We start from the raw sequence: 23,388 nt of genomic DNA, 5'->3' as shown, positions 1-23,388 counted from the left end.
TTTGACTTGGTGAAACAAAAAGGTTAAGGCCTTGAAATGTCTTAAATTCATTTTTGATTTTTTTTGTTTTTTTGATAGTTGGCCTACACTACATTAAATTTTGTCGTGGTAGGACTTTCTTGTCCAGCATTAATTTGAGTGACTCAAGTCTGTTGATGCTACAGCAAACTATCTGCTAGTTTACCCTTGCTATCTAGCATTTTTGCCTAGATTTCTTGCTTCTACCATGGACACGTGCTATTTCACCACCAGTTGAAAAAGCACTGGCTAACCACTAACAAGCAAGTGGTTAAGACATTTGTTTTAACCACTTGTCCACTTCTGCTGCCGACCTGTACAAGGCAAGGTGCAAAAAAAAAAATTCTCATTGTTTCTGCTCACCAGGAGGTTGGCTGTGGGGCCAGTCTTGGCGTGATCTCAGAGTCTCTGCTGGTGACGGGGGGCCAAGGCTGCGTCTCCTTCTGGGACCTGAACTTCGGCGACTTGCTGCAGACCGTCTACCTGAGCCAGAGCGGCGACGGTCAGGGCGTCCGGCAGCTGCTGGTGCTGGACAACGCCGCCATCGTCTGCGACTTCGGCAGCGAGCTCAGCCTGGTCTACGTTCCCTCAGTGCTGGAGAAACTGGACTGAGGAAGATAGGCAGCTGGCACCGGGTGGGAAACACTCACTCGGCTCTATCATCTTACATTTTTTTTTCATATCAATTATGAGACGTTCAGATGTTGAGAAAGGAAAAAAACTATCTTAAGGGTCATGGGATATGAAATCAAATCCATCATTCCCCATCTTTTTGTTCATTTTAAGTGTGAGCTTGTGCATTTGCGTCGTTGCTCTGCCCTGGATGCTGCTGACTTGGATGGGACCTTCTGTGATCTGACCCTCTGAATGAGGAAGATGGAGCAGTTTCATTTTTGTCTGTTGTTTTTTTTTTTTTCTATTCCTGCTGTGCCGTTTCACTTGACAGGAAAATGAAGTCACAGTTCTGCAGCCTGTTGGGATGAACAGAGTTATGCGAGAGTGTTTTTTGTGTGTGTGTGTATGAAACCAAGCCTTTTTTTCCCCCAAGCAAACATCTTCTGAAAGGTAGAACTGAATTGTGAGGAAGTGTGTGTGGGCGTGTGTGTTTGTGTGAGTGAGTCGGGATGGGGGGAGAACTGGTGATTACTGTAAAAAGTAAACCTCCGGTGGGGGATGTTTTTATATGTATAAATCTATTATTTATTAGCAATATGTTTTTAAGTAACAGTTTGTTTGTGAGTGGCTAATCCCAACTCTTAAACTTCAATGTTAAGTGGAAATGATGATGACTTTAAATGTAGGAAGGTGTTTGTTTGGCAGCGTTGAGCCAACTTTTTAAACCGGCCGCTTTTAATATTAAGCTGGAAAGTGTTGGAGGCGTTGAGTCCAAACTGCCTCTGAGTCCTGCGTGAGTGGGCGGGACTAGGGGCGGGGTCTGATTCACGCTACTCCTTCATCAGGCTACCTCCATTCTTGAATTTTGTTGACTGATGCTTTTGTGCACAAGTTCTCACCTCCTTCTTTACGCTTGTCGCCTTCTGAGGTTATTTTTCCAAATCATTTTCCTTTGCCCAGACTTCCAAACCCAAAGTAAACCTCAGTAACTTTATCATTTTCCTTCCCAATAGTAGTATAAAAGAAAACATGAAATTTTTGTCATTTTTTTAGGTTCCCATGAACTAAATTATTGCCATGCACTGGGATGTTGTTACTGAAGGAAGTTAACTATTTTTGTATCAGTAAAGTGTTTAAAAATGAAGCCTAGAAAGTGGAAGAAGCAATTTAACAGGAATTTTGGTTCATTCAGGCTGCAAAACTCTAATGAAAGTTAATGAAGCTGGATCTGGAAATATTGGCAGGCTCTTTAACAGAGTGGAGGTAAGGTTTTACATTTACCAGTGAAAGTGATGTTCAAAGCGCGTTAATCTCTAAAGTGGTTTAAAAATGCCAAGCTCTGTAATGTAATTCCTGCATCAGAAATGCTCAGCTTAAAGTTGCTTCCACTCATGGCAGGAAGACTAGAGTAAAATATTTCAAAATGTTAATTATAGCAGAATAGCAATTTGAGGCAAAGTTTTACAGTCTGACCAGTGCATCTCTACTAAAAACTAAACTTCTTTAGAGTTAGGAGTGTTGCTGTGAGAGCCAGTCAGACATTAGAGAGATTAAGCTGTATAAGAATGTAACTGAACCCTTGGTACTTTTCCAAGTTGCATTCTTTGAATTACCTGCAGATTTACAGATCAGGAAAACGCTTTCATTAGACCAAAAAGAAAAAAAAATTCTGTATTTTTGTTTCCGATTTCTAAAACTCAGCAACTTCTATTGACCCTTTTTAACTCAGAAGCATTCATTTGACTGAATAAAAGGAATCGAAGTTATCTTCCCTGATCTCCTCAATTGCGGTTTAGAAAACTGTTGAGAATGTAATCCACCTCATCACATGATTGACTTTTCCCCCCCAAGCAAAGAAAATCCGGAATGTATTTTCTCCATCTTCCCAGCTACAGTTTGTTTTTTCTTCTGAATGTAGCCTCAGGTTAGCCACGTTATTCCCTCACTACATGAACTGAGTGCACTACTAACTGACTCTGTTTGATATGTTCACACATTTTAATGCACTTTTTGCTAAAATCAGCTTCCAGTTAGGAGCGGTGGGGGCGTTTAGGCTCCCACACAACATCTGCAGCACTGGTAACACATGCTGTGGTTTCTCTGGGACGCAGCCAACGTGTTATGATGACTCGGGTTTTCTAATTATGATTCAAACAAGCAGTCAAATTGCACCTGCATCCCACAGAAACCAGGCCATGTTGCCACCTTGTCCGTTTGTTTCCTGCTGTCTAGTCGAGAAAAGCGTTGGAATTACATTTGTGTAGTTTTTGTTTTTTTATATTATTTTCTAACTATTTTTCCTTCTAGAAATGTGAATGAGTTAAAGCTGACGTTTGGCATTTTAGAAAATATAAATGTTCCTAAGTGCTGAGAACAGAATATTTATATCCAGGTAGGACGACGGCGCAAAGCACAAAAAATAATCTGAAGTAAAGTCTTCCTTAAAGGGATAAATCTACCCTCTGGAGATTTTTTATTGCTGCTAAATATTAGAAAAACATGACTGATAATGAAATTATACAAGGATTAGGGCCACTGACTCTGCCTTTCTTTTCTCTGAATTTGAGAAACAAATCAGAACTCTTGACTTTAATCTGGAAAAAAAAATGCTTAGCCAAAAAAAGAATTAACTTTTTGATAAACTATTTTGACTTTTATATCTACTTTGACATTTTCCTGTTCAAATTCCTTTTGTTTTCTCAATTAGAGGAACGAGTAAGAATTCTGGCTTTAATCTGAAATATTATTAGAGAGCCCTCCAGCTAAAAATACTGATTAAAAAAGTAAAAAAACCTTTTTTGTCCGTCTCAATTTTAACGGAATATCCTCCACTCCAAAATTCAGTGGCTCTAATCATTTTCCGTAAAACGATCACGGACGTTGAACCCACATTTTTCTCACTCTTCCTTGTCTCTCAATCGTCCTTTGGTCCATTCCACTGTTTAATCATAGTACAGAGTGTGGTAGGTAGCTATAAAAAATTGTTTGATAAATATTTATATTTACCAAAATGCCAAACATTTTTTTATGGAGCAAGTTCACTTCAGTCTTAGCCTTTTTATGAATGTTTTGGTTCAGATACGGACCTTTTATAATAATCCATATTCAGCAGCACATTGCCTGGTAGCTGATGAGCTCCGTGCTTCATTCGAACACCTTTCCATGCTTTCAGTTTCTCCATATCAAGATTTTGTGGATGCAGAGAGATGCAGACAGTTCCTGTACCTGTGCAGAAATCAGTCAATATAATTTCATCTCCACATCTGGACAAACCTTTAAGCAGAGCAAACAAAATCTGCTTCTCGTGATACATTTCTGCAGGCTGTTGTAACAGAGGTAACTTATTTTGTAACAAAAACATAAGACTTTGTACTAATTTTCAAATAAAGAGGCTTTGATACAATACCTTTTTATTATTTCTACTTTATTGAATGTCTTTACAATAATGAACAATTAGTGATTTTTCAGTAAAGGAAGATTTCTTTTGGAATCATCTAACTTTATGTAGGATATTTACAGAGTTACAGAGAAATAAACCAACATGTTAAAACGTGCCAATTTGTTTGCTGATGTGTTACCATGACAACAGAGCTTCAAAACTACTCTAGCCAAGCTCATCCAGCGTGCCCAAAGATTCACAGCCTCATGTGAAGAAGTTTGGAGTGCCTACGTTTCAGACAGCCCAATATGTTGGAGCTGGAAGTGCACAGCTGTCCCAAAACGTAAAAAGAAAAGCAGCAAAAGGTGACCGAGCAATCTGAGAGATGCAAGTGCATAGTGATCTGGTCCTAGAATCCACCAGTAATGAAAAGAGAAGCAAGTGTTTTTTTTGTTTCAGGGATCTCTCTGCTACCGCTGGCCAACAGGCACATCTTGGTAATCTCCTCTAAAGTGTTTCTGACGCTCCCAGGATTCAGGTTCGTCTTCAAAAGCAGGATAAGGGGGGGAAAAGCTACAGGCCCTTTGCTGACCCCTGGTGGTGAAAAGAGAGAACGGCAGCAACCTTGATTTGTCTCAGTGCTTGTTGAGGCTCCAGAGCGGATCCAGGCTGCTGAGCGGGTCGCTGCTATCGTCGCCTCGCGTCCCGTGGATGCCCTGACCTTCGGCCGGCTGCAGGAAGTTCTGCTTGGTGACTCGTTGCTTCCCCCGGCCACCTCCCTCCAGGGAGAAGGCCTCGGGCGTCAGAGAGGCCAGCAGCTCCAGTGATGAGGGAGCAGGAACGGAGGAAGCAAGAGGCGGACTGGCTGAAGGTGCCGACTCCGGGAGCGGCTGGTGGTTGGGTGCAGGCGGAGTCGATGGGGAGAGACAGTCAAGGCCATTGGGTGGTGGAGGAGAGTGAGGCGGGGAGGTGAGAGGCGGGCTTAAGGACGACGGAGGCTGACTGGGTTCCTGCAGCAGCTGCACGTCACCCATTGAGTCCAGGGTTGGTGACATCACCCCAAAGTGCTCCTCCGGGCCGCAAGAGGCGCCGCCCTCCATGGTGAGGTCTGCGCTGGGCGGGCGAATGCTGAGCTTGGCGATGGTGGCTTGGATGGAGCTGATGGGCATATCGCCGCCGAGGACGATATCCTGCTGGGACTCCTGTCTGGAGTAAGGCTGGAGAGCAGATCATGAACAAGACAAATGTAAAATACGATAAAAATATAAAAATACAGCAGAATTAACCATTAAACTACTGCTACAAGTATGACCATGATTATTTAAAGCTGGGATTTGCATGACTGTGTCTGAAGATGCTCCACTGCCAGTGTTGATTTTTATTTTTTCTTTATAGGAGGCTAAATGAACTATAGTCACAGCAGAATTTAGTTTATATTTTTACCATCCTAAATGACAAGGCAACTGGTGTCATGTAATGTGGCGCTATGCATAGCTAAAGCAGGTAATCCCAATGACATCAGTGAAACGTAATAATGGAACATCAAATATAGAAACAGCAAAATGTTTAAAGAAATAATATCAATAATATAGTTGAGACATAGCTAGTTCTCCCACACTTTCAAAAACCATGCATTAAATAAAATATTTTAAGTAAAACAATAAAAACTAAATGGAAATTTTTTAAAAAGTAAGAATTATTAGAAACCTTTGTGGCTGCAGAGGTTGTGTTCTTGCTGTAGGTGGCAGTAGTGATGCCATGGCGCTGAAGGACCTGCTCAGCGTGTTTCAACACAGCTTCATAGCAAAACTTCAGGTGGAGCTGAAAACACACAAACAATCAACAACTCTCTAATATATAATAAGATCTACAGAGTAGTACTGATCTAGAAATCCTGATCATTAAGATAAAACTGAATTTTTTCCCTGGCAAGACTGATCTACTGTACATCACAGTTAAAACCCAAACACAGGTTCCCAGTTCGGTATCTGACCTTCTCCTGCAGCATGTTCTTCCTCTGCTGTCTCATCTTCTTCACCAACAATGGAAGGTCTGGAATGCCGTTTCCAGCCTCCAGCTCCTGCAGAGCCGCGTACAGCAGACAGAAGACGCCGGTGCGTCCAACGCCCGAGCTGAGACAGAAAGAGCAGCAGTTGATATTTATGAGGGACCGTTTAGGACAAAATTTACGTTTTGTCTCTCACACACTACCAAAAAGTCTCGCATACTCCAAAAAAATAGCCTCGCACACTCCAAAAAATTACGTTTTGTCCCTCACACACTACCAAAAACTCACGCATACTCAAAAAAATAGCCTCGCATACTCAAAAAAATTACGTTTTGTCCCTCACACACTACCAAAAACTCACGCATACTCAAAAAATAGCCACGCACACTCAAAAATTACTCACGCACATTCAAAAAATACTCAAATTGCGTATACACACACTACTAAAATGTCACACACACACACACAAACGTTAACTTTCTCGCTCACATACACTACTACCAGCTCGCTCACATACACTACTACCAGCTCGCGCACATACACACAAACGTTAACTTTCTCGCTCACATACACTACTACCAGCTCGCTCACATACACTACTACCAGCTCGCGCACATACACACAAACGTTAACTTTCTCGCTCACATACACTACTACCAGCTCGCTCACATACACTACTACCAGCTCGCGCACATACACTGTACTAACAGCTCGCACATTCACAAACGTTAACTTTCTCGCTCACATACACTACTACCAGCTCGCTCACATACACTGTACTAACAGCTCGCACATTCACAAACGTTAACTTTCTCGCTCACATACACTACTACCAGCTCGCGCACATACACACAAACGTTAACTTTCTCGCACACATACACTACTACCAGCTCGCGCACATACACAGACGTTTATCTCTCACATACACAAGACTAAAGTTGAACACATACACAGTACTAAGACTCGTTTTATGTATGTGTGAGAGCGAGACTTTTTATGAATGTGTGAGAGCGAGACTCTTTATGAATGTGTGAGAGCGAGACTCTTTTTGAATGTGTGAGAGTTGTCACGGAAGAGGCGGGGCATAATTTTTGGATCAAACTGCGCATGCGTAGATCCTAAACTATAAGTTTCGATTGTTGACTCACTGTATGTTCTATTACTTAGTATATTTGTGCTTTTAAATATATATATAGAACGTTTAACTTTCTTGTAGATTAAATGTGCTATAGAAATAAATTAATCTGATTGATTGATTAAAAATAGCAAAATTGCTGTAGTACAATCTGTCCACTGGGTGCCAGTATTACAGGAATTATTAACCGGCGCCAACTAGTGCCGAAGAAGAAAGAGTTTGCTATACCGAACATGGCTAACTCTAATTCGAAACGAGAGAGAATTGGTCAGGCAGCTGCCATTTTAAACAATTAGAGTTAGCCATGTGTTAGCCACTACGCATGCGCAGTTTGATCCAAAAATTATGCCCCGCCTCTTCCGTGACAACTCTCACACATTCAAAAAGAGTCTCGCTCTCACACATTCATAAAGAGTCTCGCTCTCACACATTCATAAAAAGTCTCGCTCTCACACATACATAAAACGAGTCTTAGTACTGTGTATGTGTTCAACTTTAGTCTTGTGTATGTGAGAGATAAACGTCTGTGTGTGTGCGAGCTGTTAGCAGTGTATGTGAGCGAGAAAGTTAACGTTTGTGTGTATGTGCGTGAGCTGGTAGTAGTGTATGTGCGCGAGCTGGTAGTAGTGTATGTGAGCGAGCTGGTAGTAGTGTATGTGCGCGAACTGGTAGTAGTGTATGTGCGCGAGCTGGTAGTAGTGTATGTGAGCGAGCTGGTAGTAGTGTATGTGAGCGAGCTGGTAGTAGTGTATGTGAGCGAGAAAGTTAACGTTTGTGTGTGTGTGTGTGACATTTTAGTAGTGTGTGTATACGCAATTTGAGTATTTTTTGAATGTGCGTGAGTAATCTTTGAGTGTGCGTGGCTATTTTTTGAGTATGCGTGAGTTTTTGGTAGTGTGTGAGGGACAAAACATAATTTTTTGGAGTGTGCGAGGCTATTTTTTTGGAGTATGCGAGACTTTTTGGTAGTGTGTGAGAGACAAAACGTAATTTTTTGGAATGTGCGAGGCTATTTTTTTGGAGTATGCGAGACTTTTTGGTAGTGTGTGAGAGACAAAATGTAATTTTTTGGAGTGTGCGTGGCTACTTTTTTGGAGTATGCGAGACTTTTTGGTAGTGTGTGAGGGACAAAACGTAATTTTTTGGAGTGTGCGAGGCTATTTTTTTGGAGTATGCGAGACTTTTTGGTAGTGTGTGAGAGACAAAACGTAATTTTTTGGAATGTGCGAGGCTATTTTTTTGGAGTATGCGAGACTTTTTGGTAGTGTGTGAGAGACAAAACGTAATTTTTTGGAGTGTGCGTGGCTACTTTTTTGGAGTATGCGAGACTTTTTTGGTAGTGTGTGAGAGACAAAACGTAAATTTTGTCCTAAACGGCTCCTCATAGATATTAGTGCTAACTTAAATAATAAATAAAAACAAATGCCGTGATGTGAAAAACAACCACAGATTTGTGCCAGAAGACACGAATAAGATACTGGGTTGGTGTTTTGACCTGAATAACTCAGAACTCACCTGCAGTGAACCACAACAGGAGTCTGTAAGGGCCTCTGGTGGAGGTAGTGTCCGTGAACCTCCTGGATGAATCGCAGCAGGTTGCTCTTGCTGTCAGGAAGACCTCTAACAACACAAAAAGAAGGAACCTTTTTATATCAGGGTTTGCACTTTTTAAGCATTTTCAAGGTAAGTTTTCAAACATTCCCAGCACCACATTAAAGAAATAAAAAAAATACAACTGAACTAAAAAAAGACAGTCTCTACTTACAATTAAATTATATCATTTATCACTTCTATTTATTTATTTTGTGATAGTATTCTACATTCAACAGCAGAGTCAATGTAAACTAAAATATAGCAAAAGTGTATGTTTTGAAATGTCACACACACCGAGAACAAAACATTTAACAAAAAAATCCCCAGTTAAAATAACTTTACCATGTGAAACTTAAGCTAATCTTTTTATCAATTACCGTACACAGATCTACAAGTCATTGGGCCATTAGGAATAATACAAATTCATTACATTCAAACAACACCACACAAGTCCTGATAAGGTAAATTAAAATTAAATGCTTAAACTCAATACACATAGAAAGTCACAAAAAATATCTGAAAAATATTCTTCCAAAGTTTGCTGGCATTTAGCAAATAGAAATAATTTTGGTAATTTCAACTGACCTAAAACTAGAAAAGGCAAGTCCTGTAAAATTTATAATAGAGATGCACCAATCAATCAGCTTGGTGATTGGAATTGACCAATGTTTCAATAATCCACTCCGGTCACTTTCCAGATGCCAGACAACCTAAACCCGTTTTTTTCTTCTATTTAGTAAATGCATCAAGACAAGGAATGTTCCCCATTTTTGATCTTTAAACATGATAAATTAAATTAAGTAAAACAGAAATTATACTAGCCAGAAAAAGCCTCATAGGAGCATCTCTGACTGTTAGTAAACCTCTTACAGCTCTGGCCAGGATGTAAACTGGAGGTGGACGACTGTCCGCTTCAGGCTTTGGTCACGGTACTGCAAACTGATCATACGCTCCACATGTGTTGGCGTCATCTTCTGTGTGGTGAGACTGAGTGTGATTGGTCCCTGAGAGAGCTGCTGGCCGCGCTCTGTGGGGAAGTAGCGCAAAACTTTTCCCTGGGAAACATTTCACAAAAGCAAAGGTCAGAAAACTTGAAAAACAAATTCAATTCATAGATATCACGCTTTAAAACATGGTACCTTGTCGAGCTCCTGCTCCGAAACAAGCATGACAATGAGCGAGACCTTCTGCTCGTACACCATTAGCCAGAAGTCGGCCGCGGTGCCGGTGAGTGGAGCCTGAGTGGCAATCAGGCGAGGGCAGTACGCCGACAAGTCATCTACAAAGCTGGCGTTGATGTAGTCATCTTTGCCTGACTGCAGAACAACACGGTTGAAATCATAAGGCATGACATCCTGGTGGCGGTTCTTCATCGTGTAGCAGCGGGCGATGGCGATGGACAGCTGCCGGGCGTCCTTCTCCTGCTGGTCCTGCAGCTCTTTCCAGCGTGCATCCAGTACTGACACCCCTCCTTCATTTTCTGAGGGGTGCTCCAGGGATTCTACCTGGGCCCGATAATGTCCCAGTTCACTGTGAAGACGGGCCACACGTTCCGGGGCTTGGTACGGATCTCCCTGGATCAGCAGAACTCCCTGGGAGTTCTTCTTTCGACGCTCCCCGTCCTGAGGGTCTGCTTTGGTGGGTTGGAGGACGTTGGTAGGCCCCTTGGTGCCTCCGTGTTGGCTCTCTGGGCTGGAGGAGAGGAGATCATCTGTGCTAGAGTTTTGGCGTTGAAACAAAGATGTGGATGGAGGAACACCAGAAGGGGTGGGAAGAGTGGGTGGGGCTGTGCCTCCAGGAGTGGGTGTCATACCCAGAGAGGCTGGACCAGGAGACAGGGATGGGGATGGAGAAGGAGAAGGTGCAACAGTGTTGGTTGGTGGCACTACTGCGGGGCCTCCAGGACAGGGTGAAATCATATGTGGAACTGCAGGGGAGAGGGGGCCGACCACAGAGGGGGGTTGAGGGGCACCTGGAGGTACGTTTGTCCCTGCTGGAGAAGGATAGAGAGTAGCAGGTTGGGAGTGAGTCATAGGGAGAGAAACCTGAGGTTGTTGGAGAGATGCAGGTTGGGGTGCCAAAGGCTGCTGAGGCATCATTAGAGCACCACCAGGGTAGCAACCCCCTCCAGGATGAGAAGGGTGAGGGTGGGGTTGCCTCGGCATCTGCATGGGAATGGGTTGATGCTGTGCAGCTAATGCATTCTGAGGCATTTGGGGACCTCTTGGCAGGTTGACCTGGGGACCAGAGGGCACATGTGGCTGAGAGGAAGGAGGCATCTGAGGATGCAGGTTTGGGGGAATGTAGTTATGTGACACAGGAGGTATTGTTTGACTCGTAGGTGGCAACTGTGCTCTGTGACCACCTGGTATTTGCATCTGTGGGTGTGGCAGAACATGCTGAGCACCAGGAGGGAGTGGAATTTGTTGATGCTGTGACATCTGCTGGTGAGGGAACCCAGGGGGCATCTGTTGGTTGGGATAGGGCGAGTATGGGGCAGATAGCGGAGGTGTTGGGTGAGAAGTTGAAGATGTTGGTGGATGTGCAGTCTGGGGAGGCCTCGGCATAGAGCCTGGCATCATCTGAGGGTGTTGCTGGGGTATAAAGTTTTGTGGTGCCTGATAACCTTGCGGTACCTGAGGTCGGGGAGGAAAACCATTTTGTTGGTGTTGAAGCTGACCTGGAAATGCCTGTTGGTAATTTGGAGGAACATTAGGCTGAGGTGGAATGTATCCAGGGGTGTAAACTTGTTGAGTTGGAATAGGAGCGGCCCTTGGTCCTGGCTGATACCCCTGAGGAAGAGGTTGGGCAATAGGTTGGGGGTACGTATGCTTCTGAGGTGCAGCTGTCTGGCCTGGGACTTGAATGGGGGCTCCCGGGTGATTCATCATGTGTGGATATGCTCCAATCTGTGGCACAGTGTAACCACTAGAGGCCGGAGGAGGGACAGGGTGGTGCGGGGTGGGGGTGTAGCTGGGGATGGGAGCCTGAATGCTGTCCACAGTTGTGGTAGATGGGCGGATAGGTACTGGAGCAACAAGGCCTGGTTGAGGAGCCTGAGGAGGAGGCGCCCGGTAACCAGATACGACCGGCTGGGCAGGCATTGGAGGAGGCCTGTGATGAGTCATCTGAGGGAGGGGCACACATGGAAGGGGACCCTGTGTTGGTAGACCCCCAGAAGTGGGAAACTGAGCAATTCTTGCCAGAAGTTCAGGAGGTGGAAGGTTGGGAGGGAAATGAGGAATGCCTGCAGCATGACCGCCAGCCCAAGGCAGGGAGCTGCTACAAGGACCTGGCAGACGGCCTGCAGTGGTAGGGAGGGAAGAAATATCAGGAGGAAGGCTTCGAAGGTCCTCAGGCAGGTCGCCCCCTAAAGCCATGATGGCTGCATTGAGCTGGGCCAGTTCTGGATCCTCAAGGCTAGAAGACCCAGAATCCACATCAGACGTTCTCGGCTTGAGGGAGGGCTTAGCAGCTGTAGGCCGCGCTGGGGGCTTTTTATCCCTGCAATGCAAAGCAAATCTCTTGGTTTCTGTACAAATTAAGTACATACTAAATACCCTTACTAAATAGTAAGGGTGCATTTACAACAGCACTGTTTATTAATTCTAGTCTGAGTCAACCGCACTATTAGGTGTGAAAACAATTTTAGCAATCCTCTCAACAGGACTTACTTTTCCAGGAGGGGCTTCCTCTCCTCTGCCCTGGTGTGACACAGGGTCTTGGCTCTTTCCAGCAGACGTGAGGCTTTGGCTTCCAGGTCATCGTAGAACTCTTTTCCCTCCTGGGACTTCTTCATCAGGTCTTCATAGGCTTCATATGAGCCCACTAGTCCCTGGACTGTACTGTTCCACTGTTGTTCGGTCTGGTTCAGGCCCTTACGTACCGAGGCGTACTGGACATTTGCCTCAGTCAGGGCCTTCAGGATGTTTTCCTGTGCTGATAGGTTCTGGTCAATATAGACCTTTACTTGCTCATACTTCTTCAGCTGGTCCTCAAATATATGCTGGAGGGAAGCAAATTAGTTTTATTTGTATTTTATTTAGCAACAATGTACTTTATCAGAAGTAAGTAGTAATGTACCTTCATGTCTGCTCTCTCTGTGGTAACAAGAGTGGAGGTGATGTCATCCGTTTGAATGAGGTCACGGAGTTGTTTTTCCAAAGAGCCCCGTTGTTCCCTCATCTCCTGAACTTTTCCCAGGATTCTCTTCATACGCTGCAGCCCTGCCATTTCCTCTATAAAGCATTTCATATCAATCACACATTCATAGACTGACTGACACTGACAGAATGACTGGTGCCTCCATCCTCACCTTCACTGAGCTGGGGCTTTGGCAGAGCATCTCTGAGACTTTCCAAAGGTCCCCCAAGCAGTCGCAAGTTGCTGATGTGCAGGTTCATTGCCCGGTGTAGTTCTGTGTTGGTAAAGCTGGCCTTCTCATGGGCCTCCATGTACTTCTCAAGATCTCTCTGAATTTCAGCCAGAGCTTGGCTCTGTGCAGCCGAATGTAGCTCAGCTGCAGTGGGGCCACACATTTCCTGAAGGGCTCGCTCGCCAGCTTCGTCTCCTTCCAGAACATCTCGGATCTCCTTCAGCGAAGATTCCACATCGGTAAACACTCCTGAGAGAACTGAAAACATAAAGATGGGAAGTTAATTTATGCATGCAAATTAGAACTGGAGTGTCTCACGTATGCCTTATAGTATTTACTCTGCTTTGAGCTTCTTGGGATTTTTGTCATGTTTCCACCAAAAACATAATGTATTTTATTGTGGTTTTATGCAACTGAGCAACTTGCATAGTGGAAGAAAAATGATATATGATCTCCAGCAATATTTCTATAAATAAAAGTGAAGAGTGCTGTGTATTCATTCTCCAGCTGGAAGTATTTTGGGGTGTCTCTCTGCCAGTTCCTCACATCTAGGGATTGAAATCTTTGCCAAACTTTCATTGCCAAAACAGCTCAAGCTCAGCAAGACTGTGAGGAAAAGCATCCAGGAACATCAATTCTCAAGACTTCCAACTGAATCTAGACCTCAACTTTAACTGAGTCATTCTAAAACATGAATATTCTTTGATTTGAACCATTTCATTGTATCTCCTCATGCATGTTTAGGGTTGTCCTATTGGAAGGTGAACCTCAGCCTTTAATCTTAGTGACTTCCAACAAGGCTTTTTCAAGAATTGCCCTGAATTTAACTCCATCCATTTTCACATCAACTCTGATCATTCCATCTGAATGAAAACAGCAATGTATTTGTTCTCTACTTTATACTTTGTGGTTCAAGAGGTTTGTAGATGTATGTTCTTTCTACCAACCCTGCATGGACTGAATGAGGCTCTTGACAGTGTCGGGTCGGACACTGAGGGCAGCACACTTCTCCATCAAAACCGGTGGGATGTGGTTGTACATGTCCAGGTTGTCAACAGACTCTGGCTCCAAGCCCAACGAGTCCATAAACTGCCTGTAGGGAGATAATAGATCAGTTTGATGTAGAAAAACAAAATGTGACAGCAAGAATCTGTTGAACAAATCCTATTTGTTCATATTGTAGATGTGCATTTTGTCAAAAAAAACAAACAAAAACGTCATTGATTGCTTTCCCACAACCACCTTATATACAGTACAGGCACACAATAACTCACTCTAAGGTTTCAGTCTTGCTGTCAATCTTGGCCATGATGTCCCTTAGCAGCTTTGCTTTCTCCTCACTGTTAAAAGAAAGTAAAGGAAATATTAAACCATGTTAATCCTTGAAAATCTCAATAAACTTCTAGTTTCACAACATCTTAAGCACACTTGTGGATCCAAGAATTATCCACAAGGGAAGAGCCTACCTGTACAGAGAAGATGCTTCATGGGCAGCCATGGGCACCAGTTTAGCAAACAGGTCTGGTCCAGTGACACTGGGGTCGGTCGGATTAACCGGCAGAGCTTTTACCAGCGGAGCACCTGGAAGCACATAGAAAAACCAAAACAAAAATCAGAAGAGCCTTGAGTCCCGTGGCTTCAGCAGTGGACATTTAATGGTTTCCATCGTTTTTTTTACATGATACTGAATATCTTGAAAAACAAAGATTGTTACCAAAGCAAAGAAACTGTTAATATATCTGAACAAGAAAGAAAAAACTTATTAGTGAATAATTTCAGCTTATATTCTAAATACATAAACATAAAGCAGATCAGTAAATCAAGAATGAAACGAAACAGACGACAGATATAAACCTGTTTAGTGATTGCTGCTACCTTAAGTCAAATACACAGAAATATGCTTACCTCTATACACACATGCTACTACTGATATACACCTACAGCATAAGCAAATCCAGTTTTGCATGGATTCATTACTTCACATAAACATTTGCTGTTACCTTTAACTGAGGCTAGAGTCTCCAGCGATGGAACAGTCTCGTGATAAATGAAGTCATTGTCCTTTTTGGCAGAATTAAACCTAGAGATTGGGAACAAAATAATTTAAATCCACATCTTTTAATTAATTAGTAGCAAAATGCTATGAATGCTATGTGATCAATAAAAGATCCGCTGCTCACTTTCCTCCGATGATATCCATGGTGAACTTCAGGGCCTCCTGCACGCTGTCAGGTTGACCCTGGATGGATCACAATTTTAAAAAATAAAGTTTTTAGTAAAATAAATTTTAAAACAGGTTACAGTGGCACTATGTGCAAAATTACTTTACCTTAGCTAGCTTGATGGCTTCATTGAGTTTGTCCAAAGAGCTCTGCAGATATGCCAGCTGCAGGAAACAGATGATTTCAGTAAGTTATTCTTATTTCTTGTTGTTTGTAAAAATCTTGATAATGAGCAAAAGTACAGAAGTTAAGTAGTTAAATAAAAAATTGTTGCATGTTTTAAAGATTTCTTGAAAATCTCATTGACTTCATTGTATTTTGTTACAGCAGAAAAAGTCAAAAGAAAAGCTAAATATTGTGCTCACCCGTTCTCCGTATTTCTGCTGCTCCTCTGCCTGCTTTCCCATATGAAGCTGTTGGGAAAGAAACAGGTCACAAACAAAATGCCAAGGCTGTGTGTGCACTAACAAATCACATTAAACCCTTACGGATGCCCCCATTGGCTACTCACATGTGCAATAGCAGCAAAGTAGTAGATCTTCATCTGAACCAGTTTTTTCCAGTCTTTCTGGATCTTCCCCAGCATGGAGGCTGTCTCGGAGTTCTCCAGAGCCCTGCAGGCCTCTTTATAATAATCCACCACCTACAGCACAACAACACATCAACTTTTAAAAACATTACAATCATTGGTCACATCACTACTATGGAATATAATAAGTATTAAGGGAAAACCGAACCTGAGCACTGATGCGGGCAACCAGGAAACTTTTCCGGTTGTCTAACATGGATTTCTCTAGGAGACATTCCTGAGCCTGACCCTGGGAAACAGAAACAGATTGATGACATGTTTCTGTGTGCAACTTAGATTAGGCCTGCTGTGCTTTAGATTACGTACTAGCATAAGGTTGATGTTGAGGTTAAGGATCTGGTGGCTCATGTCCACGCTGTAGTTGTGGTTGAAATGGTCTCTCAGGTAGGAGAACGCTCCGGCTGAGCACTGGAAGTGAGTGCAGGACACCTTCATGCCCTGAAACCACAGCAGAATCTGTTACACTAGGAAAGCAAACACAGACGCAGCTGTTCTGTCAGAGAACCACCATACCTCCTCTGAAACGCGGTTATCCATGGCTCCCAACATGGAGTGCAGCGCTCCTGGAGAAATTCCACACAAAGGTCGGAGAAGGTTTAACGTCTCAATATTTTCATCTTAACATGCAATCAGATCTGCATTCCCCACAGCACATGCTTGATTCTCAATTTATATTGTATATATTGGATTGTAGTTTAATCATAGGTATTATTGAGTGCTTCAACAACTCCTTGAAGACATAATAAATTAAAAAGACCACTAAAAAGTGGTCTAAAACTTTTTAACTTAAAACTTAAAACAAAAACTTAAAACTTTATTTTAAGTTTTTGGTTACTTAAAATAAAAAAGAAAGTTTGTTTATTTATACTATGGAATGCAATGCATTGTGGGTAGTACGAGGATGACATAAACACCAATGGCAATAGTGTCAGGACTCACCCAGATTGTAAAGGATGCAGGCCTGCTCATAGCTGATGTCATTGTGGGTGACTGTTTTTCCAGAGAAAATTTCAGTCCTGAATGGAAATTAAAAGCACAGTATTAGCAAGAATGAACGTCAGTCACCAGGAGTTTGAAAAGTTTTCAAAGCACACTGCTTCAACATAAAACTCAATCAATTTCTTTGCTTTCTGAAGCAAAGAAATGACAACATGTGTAGGGCTGAAACAATTAGTCAGATTAATTGTGATGAATCGATTAATGAAATAATCTGCAACTAATTTAGTAACTGTTTCATCGCTAACTTGAGAATACAGACTCAAAAAAGGTAATTTGCTGAAAAAACAATGGATTCGGAGCAGTAATTGTGAATATTTGTACATTATAAATATAGATATTGCATTTAAGATAACTCCTCAAAACTCCGCCAGTGGCATTTATTTTATGTTCACCAAGTTCAAATTTACTAAAGCAGTACTATGTTATTGCGTTTTAGGCAATAAAATGGCTCTTATTTAAAAAAGGTAGAGGAATTATCTGTTTATGTGAATATTTTAATGCATGCCTATTATTATATAAACAGGGTTTCAGTGGTTAAATGAGTAATTTATAGAATGTCCCCTTATTTTATTTGATTAATGGTCAGACTAATCTGCAGAATAATCGATTAGTAAAATAATCATTAGTTGCTTGCAGTTAATGAGAGCTTTCATTCATTTTCAAAGGAGAAATGAGAGTCGCTTTGATTCTGTCAGACAATAATCAATAACAAAAGCACCCTTACAGCTTAACTCCTGTTAAATTGTTCTATTTAACAGGAGTTAAAAAGAGCTCCTGTTTAACTCCTGTAGGCAAATCTGCATTGTGCCTACAGATTTAAAGGGACGTTGAAATCTAGATCAAAGTCTAAGGTGTGACTACGTCAGACGTCTGCAGCTCAAAGGTAAAAACTCGCAGAGTAAGTTCCTACCATGAGATGGGTACCGCCGCCTCCTGGCCTCCCCCCAGCGGAACTCGACTCTGGAGGTAATGCAGCTGGCCAAAGTACTTCCTCAAGGTGCTGCATCCCTCGAAATCTCTTGTCACATTCACAGCATTCTGTAAAACACACACAAATCATACATTTCTGCAGCACTAAAAGTAATTAAACTCACCGCTACAAGTTTAAAAACATTACATAAGACAGCGCTGTGATGTAATACTGCCGTGTATTATTTATCATTCCCTTAATGACTTTGCAAACAGCTCATTATTTTAGGTGTGTCAATTTCAATGTGATTTACAGCTTAGATTGGAGCAGGAATTGATGAGATGCTAAACAAAGTGCACATCATTCATCCACTCCACCGAACATTTGACTTCAATCATCTGCCATTAGACTGTCCCAGTGGAAATTAAAAACAGCAGAGAAAGAAGAGATGTTTAAAGTTGCTTTTAATCAAACTGCTTGAAGTAAAAGGTGAAGTGTTGACTTCACAGTTAGTCATAGATTTAATATAAGCAGAAGAGCTAAATCTAACCTTCTAAGAACCAGCAGGTCGATGATTATTCTAGTAAAACTGTCAAAAAGGTCCTTAATTTTTATCTGCTTGATTTCAGTCAGCAACAGTAAAAACATTAATAAAAGGCTGATTTGCATTTGAATAATCTGAGGGCTTACTGTATCTTCCCAATGTTTACTTTGAAATCACCTGTTGAATCTATAACTGCAAATTCCACCTCTGTTCTTCCACTTTGGCATTTTAATACGGTTGGATGCTTTTAATAAATCCTCCTGCACATGCTATGTGAAACACTGGTTTTCAGCAAACTAGGACGGACGTCAGCTGGTCAGGAATGTGAAGCATTTTCAGTGTTGTTTACAACAACACCAATAAATTAAGATTATGATGTTAAGGCTTGTTCTATAAGGACTGACATAATGGAATTTGTCAAAAGAACAAATTACCTATTTGTCCTGGTTACCAGTCCTGGTTAAACATTGGAGTTACTCAGATAAAAAAAAATTAAATAAAAAGACTGCCTTTTTTATTTAAGAAGATTGTAATGAAATATATATAGCATACTTATACAAAAGTTGTGATGTAGTAGTGCATTAATAAATTTGTAGTTTAAGTGGTTCAAATTTCCTTTGACTGGCTGTTCGCTAGGTAAAAATTAAAATGTGATATTTTAATTTTTAATGCACCCCGTAGTTGCATTAAAACTCACAAGTTTCAGTTTTTAATTGCGTTGGAACGCAAGATGTTGTTTAATTCACTGTTACAAATTTGATTACAATTAACATAAAAGCATTATATTGTCTGATGCACAAATGACATTGGATTTAATAAATTTTCGTAATGGATTTTAAATTACATTATATCAAGAAACCTCCACCGCTCTAAGGTAAAAACTCCCAGACTCTATATTACCTTATATAGCCAATTTCTGCAATCTTCAGTTATTTAATTAGTAATCACTTGCACAAACATGTTCAGAAATGTGAATAGAAAGACCATTTACCAGAGAAACCACAATATGCATATTCATGGTTTTGTTTTGGTGCCAATACATTTAATTAAATCTTATTTTAATGGAGCTCTCTCTGTTACACAACAGGAAAATACAACAAACACTAAACAAATAGAAGAAATGTTAAGGGTTTTTCCAGACAGACTATCTGTAGACTCACACAAGAACTATCAAAAATCATTTTTCTGCCTAAAGCATAATATGGGGGTCATGTTAAATGCATCCTCTGGTTAAATCAGAAAAGTATCTTTTCAAACTCATTAAATGACTGAATAGAGGAAGAACACAAAGTCAGCTTTGTAAAACATGTAAATAAAGATCTTACTGTATTTTATAGAAAAGTAACAAGTTCCATTTCAGCTGCTTCAGCATTTATTTTCAGTAAAGTTATGAAACATATAAAGCATAGTTTGCTACATTTTTATAGGAAAATATTAAGAAAACCAGAAGTCAATATAAATGACAAAAAGCCTTTCAATTTCCATCACTGATTGTCTTTATAGAAATAGCCAATAGTTCTGATTATTTTGTCCATCATGGAGAAATAAACTAACAAGGAAACAATTGTTTCCTTAATAGATAAGGTGAATATCTAAACATCCGGGAGTTTATAGATGGCAGTGGTAGTAGAAATAGAAAAACATTATGTTTTACGAGAACGTTTTAGATGCTACCCACCTGCCGCAGAGTCTCCAATTTCTTCAGCTGCTCGTTGTAGTTGTCTGGATTCTCTCCGTAGTTCTTTAGGATGAACTACAATGAAGAAAGTGAAAGCAGAAAGTCAATTTTAACTTTAACTACAGAAACAAATTAAACTGTACATAAAACTCAGAGAATCATTGCTAATTTTAAGGTTTTTCAGTTAGTCAGTCCTAATACTAATGTTGCATTTTTAATAAAAGTTAAAAAGCTAAGACACTCTCTTCCATGGTGTTTTGCCTGGATATTAATCACCCCACAAGCTGCTTTGTAAAGCAGTGAAGCTACTTCGAGTCAGCTCAGGAGGGAAAACAACCTTGCAGACAAATAATCTTCAACAGACATAGCTGCTTCAGTTTTTAATTCAGCCAAGGATGCAGAAAAGTCACAAGCCTGGTGGAAAAATGCCCAGTTACTGTTAATCCAGAAACACTTGATAAGGTCCGAACTCAGAAAAATGCATTGTTCAATTTACTGTCCAGTCCTGGAATGCAGTCACAATAGTATTGTAATAATTTGTCAGAATTAGTTCATAAAACCGATAAGAATAGCGAATATATTTTTTAACACATTATGAAGCCAATTTGTGCTTTTATTTGCTGATGTTGCATAATGTCACCAACTCCTTAGTAGCAAATGTAGTTGTGAGCAGTTATGTCTTTAATAATATTGGGCTGATTTTGACTTCTTTAGCCTTTTATCTGACTTTCTGGATAGAAGAAGAAACTGTCTGCCCCAGAATGTTTCACCAATTCACCAATTAATACAATTCACCAAAAAGAGGCTCCCCATATTTATTTTTGATTTAATCTGACATCTGTTTTGACTATCAAATGTAAAAAAACAAGAGACCAAAACTAGAAGTTGGGGTAATGGGTAAATGTAAATGGGGTGTATGTTATGGGATGTAATATTAAATCTTCAGAAAAAGTGTATTACATAGTATTATGTAATTGTAGTTTGGGACATTAGAACAAAATTGTTTGTTTGTGAAAAACAAAAATGAAGTAGGTGGAACAAATTGGTAATGTTTGGCTATTAAGTGAATGCATAAATTTTGATCCAGAGTATTTTTTGTTTGATGGTTAAAAACTCCAACAAACAAAACAATCCCATCTCCTTAGGGTCATTTTCGTTAAAAGCCAAAAATAAAAACAAGAATTTAATATGACAAGAGCTTAGGCATGAAACATCTACACTATTTTCCATCCATCCATCCATTTTCTGTTCACCCTTGTCCCTAATGGGGTCGGGAGGGTTGCTGGTGCCCATCTCCAGCTACGTTCCGGGCGAGAGGCGGGGTACACCCTGGACAGGTCGCCAGTCTGTCGCAGGGCAACACAGAGACATACAGGACAAACAACCATGCACACACACACTAGGGAGAATTTAGAGAAACCAATTGACCTGACAGTCATGTTTTTCCTCCTGTGGGAGGAAGCCGGAGTACCCGGAGAGAACCCACGCATGCACAGGGAGAACATGCAAACTCCATGCAGAAAGACCCCGGCCGGGAATCGAACCCAGGACCTTCTTGCTGCAAGGCAACAGTGCTACCAACTGCGCCACTGTGCAGCCCTACACTATTTTCCCTACACCAAAATGTTTTCTTAAAATCAAGGACATTGCAGTTACAGACATTGTCTCACAGTCTGTAAGAGAAAGATCAGACGTGAACTTTTACTGATTTCATGTAACTTTCACTCAATGCTTCCATATTTACTTCTATTTATAATTAGGCTGAATTCCCAGAGGTTGAGGGTTATCCTGTAGCACTAAAGCAAATGAAGATAACACGCACATTATCTATAATAATAAATTGCTTCATTGAGACCATTAAAATGTGTAGTTTAATTGACACATCTCCTTTTGGAATATTTAAATAATATCTGCTGAAAATGTAATTAGATTTTTGATAGCATATTTCCAGTAGAGATTTTATTTATATGTCAAGAGGGAAAGTTTGACATACGTTTGCTGTTTCATGACAAGCATAAAGATTGTGTTTGCCAGAATTTTCAGTGAGACAGGTAACTGTCTACACCAACCGAAATACAAAGTCCCCTTATATTTAAATCATATGAGAGCTGATCAGTTTCAGGTGGGAATGTCAATTCAGTGGAATAGTTTAATCACCACTTTACTGAAGCGCCAGGGAAGACACTAGAAAACAGGATTCAATCCAATTGTATTCCACGTTTCATCTGATTCTGGAGTCTTTTGCGGCTACTTTAATTATGAACATTACTCTATGTGTAATGTGTACAGTACTGTTGCGGCCTGTATGTTTAGATGTTGGCGGTTTAATAGAAAAACACATTTTATAGTTGTGAAGCTGAAACCCCTTCAGGTGCATGTGACAATGAGATCACTGTTTACTGTTCTCCTGTCGGAAGGCTGACTGGGCCACCAGCGGTAGCAGCCTGTCTCATCGTTTTACTAATGCTTATTTTTTTTTTGCCCTTTTCTGTTGTCATTGTGATTTAATTAGAGCTAGTTTACTGTAAGCTAATTATATTTCAGTTGGAGCTTTTCCCTTCTTATTTACTAGCAGGCTAACGTTAGCAAGGCGGTGGTCAGGAGTGTTTGCTAGAGAAATAACGTAGCTTAGCCCGGGATATCCCTTCTAGAAATTTCCATTATCCCACACGAAGCCACATATAAGTCACCAGTAAGAACTGTAGCTAACGTTAGCTTCCTGGCTGGATTATCTCGTCCTCCATAATCCTAGTTTGGTTGACTTTCGACCTCAGCCCTGTTGCTCCACTCCCCACCCAGCTCACCTGCTTCACGGACGGACTAAACTGGAACTCCCCTGCCTCTTTCAGATCCAGCCAGATCATCGGCATTCGCGGGACCGCTTCCATCGCGGCCGACACCTTACGACACCGTCAGCGGGGATTAATGTCGAATTCCCGTCAGTAATGTTTTAGCCGTGGAGTGTTTTCCCGAAGACCGTTTCCTCCAAACAACTGTGTCATGTATCCATTTACACTTCAACCGGAAACTGATAGCGTATATGACGTAGGCCTCACCACAAAGGTTTTCTGGGAAATGTAGTTAAGAAATTAAGAAGTCAGTAGACGGTTAACCTTTACCAATTTACAACCTGAAACAACAAAACACTAGAAAATTATTTCAAAATAGAAATGTTTATTCAAAATCGAAAAAATAAATTTCTATATGAATACGAAATTCTCGTTGTTACATTGTTAAATCACATATTGCTAATTTACAATAGATATAAAAGTCACATTCTGATTGAAATATATCTCTTTCAGGATATTCAATTCTACAAGAAG

The 23,388-nt window shown here is 41.1% G+C and overlaps 2 protein-coding genes across 6 annotated transcripts in view; one reads left to right on the top strand and one right to left on the bottom strand.

Annotated features, from left to right (window-relative positions):
• The window catches only part of scap (SREBF chaperone), a 30,721-nt gene extending 26,683 nt beyond the window's left edge, over positions 1-4,038 (top strand). For all 5 annotated transcript variants that reach the window (XM_028013268.1, XM_028013265.1, XM_028013264.1 and 2 more), the window contains one exon: positions 385-4,038. In XM_028013268.1, coding sequence (XP_027869069.1) covers positions 385-630 — 246 coding nt within the window. In that variant the 3' untranslated portion in view covers positions 631-4,038. The remainder of the gene's footprint in view (positions 1-384) is intronic.
• ptpn23a (protein tyrosine phosphatase, non-receptor type 23, a) lies at positions 1,060-23,102 on the bottom strand. The gene is made up of 24 exons (XM_028013263.1): positions 22,870-23,102; positions 20,066-20,140; positions 17,844-17,971; positions 16,874-16,950; positions 16,448-16,497; positions 16,241-16,372; positions 16,083-16,163; positions 15,857-15,988; positions 15,711-15,758; positions 15,453-15,509; positions 15,304-15,362; positions 15,124-15,203; positions 14,590-14,704; positions 14,398-14,463; positions 14,071-14,216; positions 13,064-13,381; positions 12,832-12,986; positions 12,423-12,754; positions 9,888-12,252; positions 9,619-9,803; positions 8,671-8,775; positions 6,006-6,144; positions 5,720-5,833; positions 1,060-5,229 (listed from the first exon to the last, which is right to left on the bottom strand). Exons 1-24 carry the CDS (start codon positions 22,951-22,953, stop codon positions 4,648-4,650), a joined length of 5,625 nt encoding a protein of 1,874 aa, XP_027869064.1. The 5' UTR covers positions 22,954-23,102; the 3' UTR covers positions 1,060-4,647.
• Between the last annotated feature and the right edge of the window lie 286 nt (positions 23,103-23,388).

Source organism: Xiphophorus couchianus, chromosome 3 (assembly GCF_001444195.1).
Source record: "Xiphophorus couchianus chromosome 3, X_couchianus-1.0, whole genome shotgun sequence".
NCBI classification, from domain to species: Eukaryota; Metazoa; Chordata; class Actinopteri; order Cyprinodontiformes; family Poeciliidae; genus Xiphophorus; species Xiphophorus couchianus.
The sequence above is the reverse complement of the archived record's forward strand: the minus strand, read 5'-3'. Positions and strand labels throughout refer to the sequence as shown.

What these genes read in the sequence shown, in the direction of transcription:
- ptpn23a (XM_028013263.1), bottom strand. Translation starts at nt 22,953, where the DNA reads ATGGAAGCGGTCCCGCGAATGCCGATGATCTGGCTGGATCTGAAAGAG. An exon ending in ATAACCGCGTTTCAGAGGAG is followed by an intron (nt 16,373 to 16,447) that starts GTATGGTGGTTC and finishes CTGTGGTTTCAG; the next exon opens with GGCATGAAGGTGTCCTGCAC. An exon ending in AAGCCATCAAGCTAGCTAAG is followed by an intron (nt 15,363 to 15,452) that starts GTAAAGTAATTT and finishes TGATCCATCCAG; the next exon opens with GGTCAACCTGACAGCGTGCA.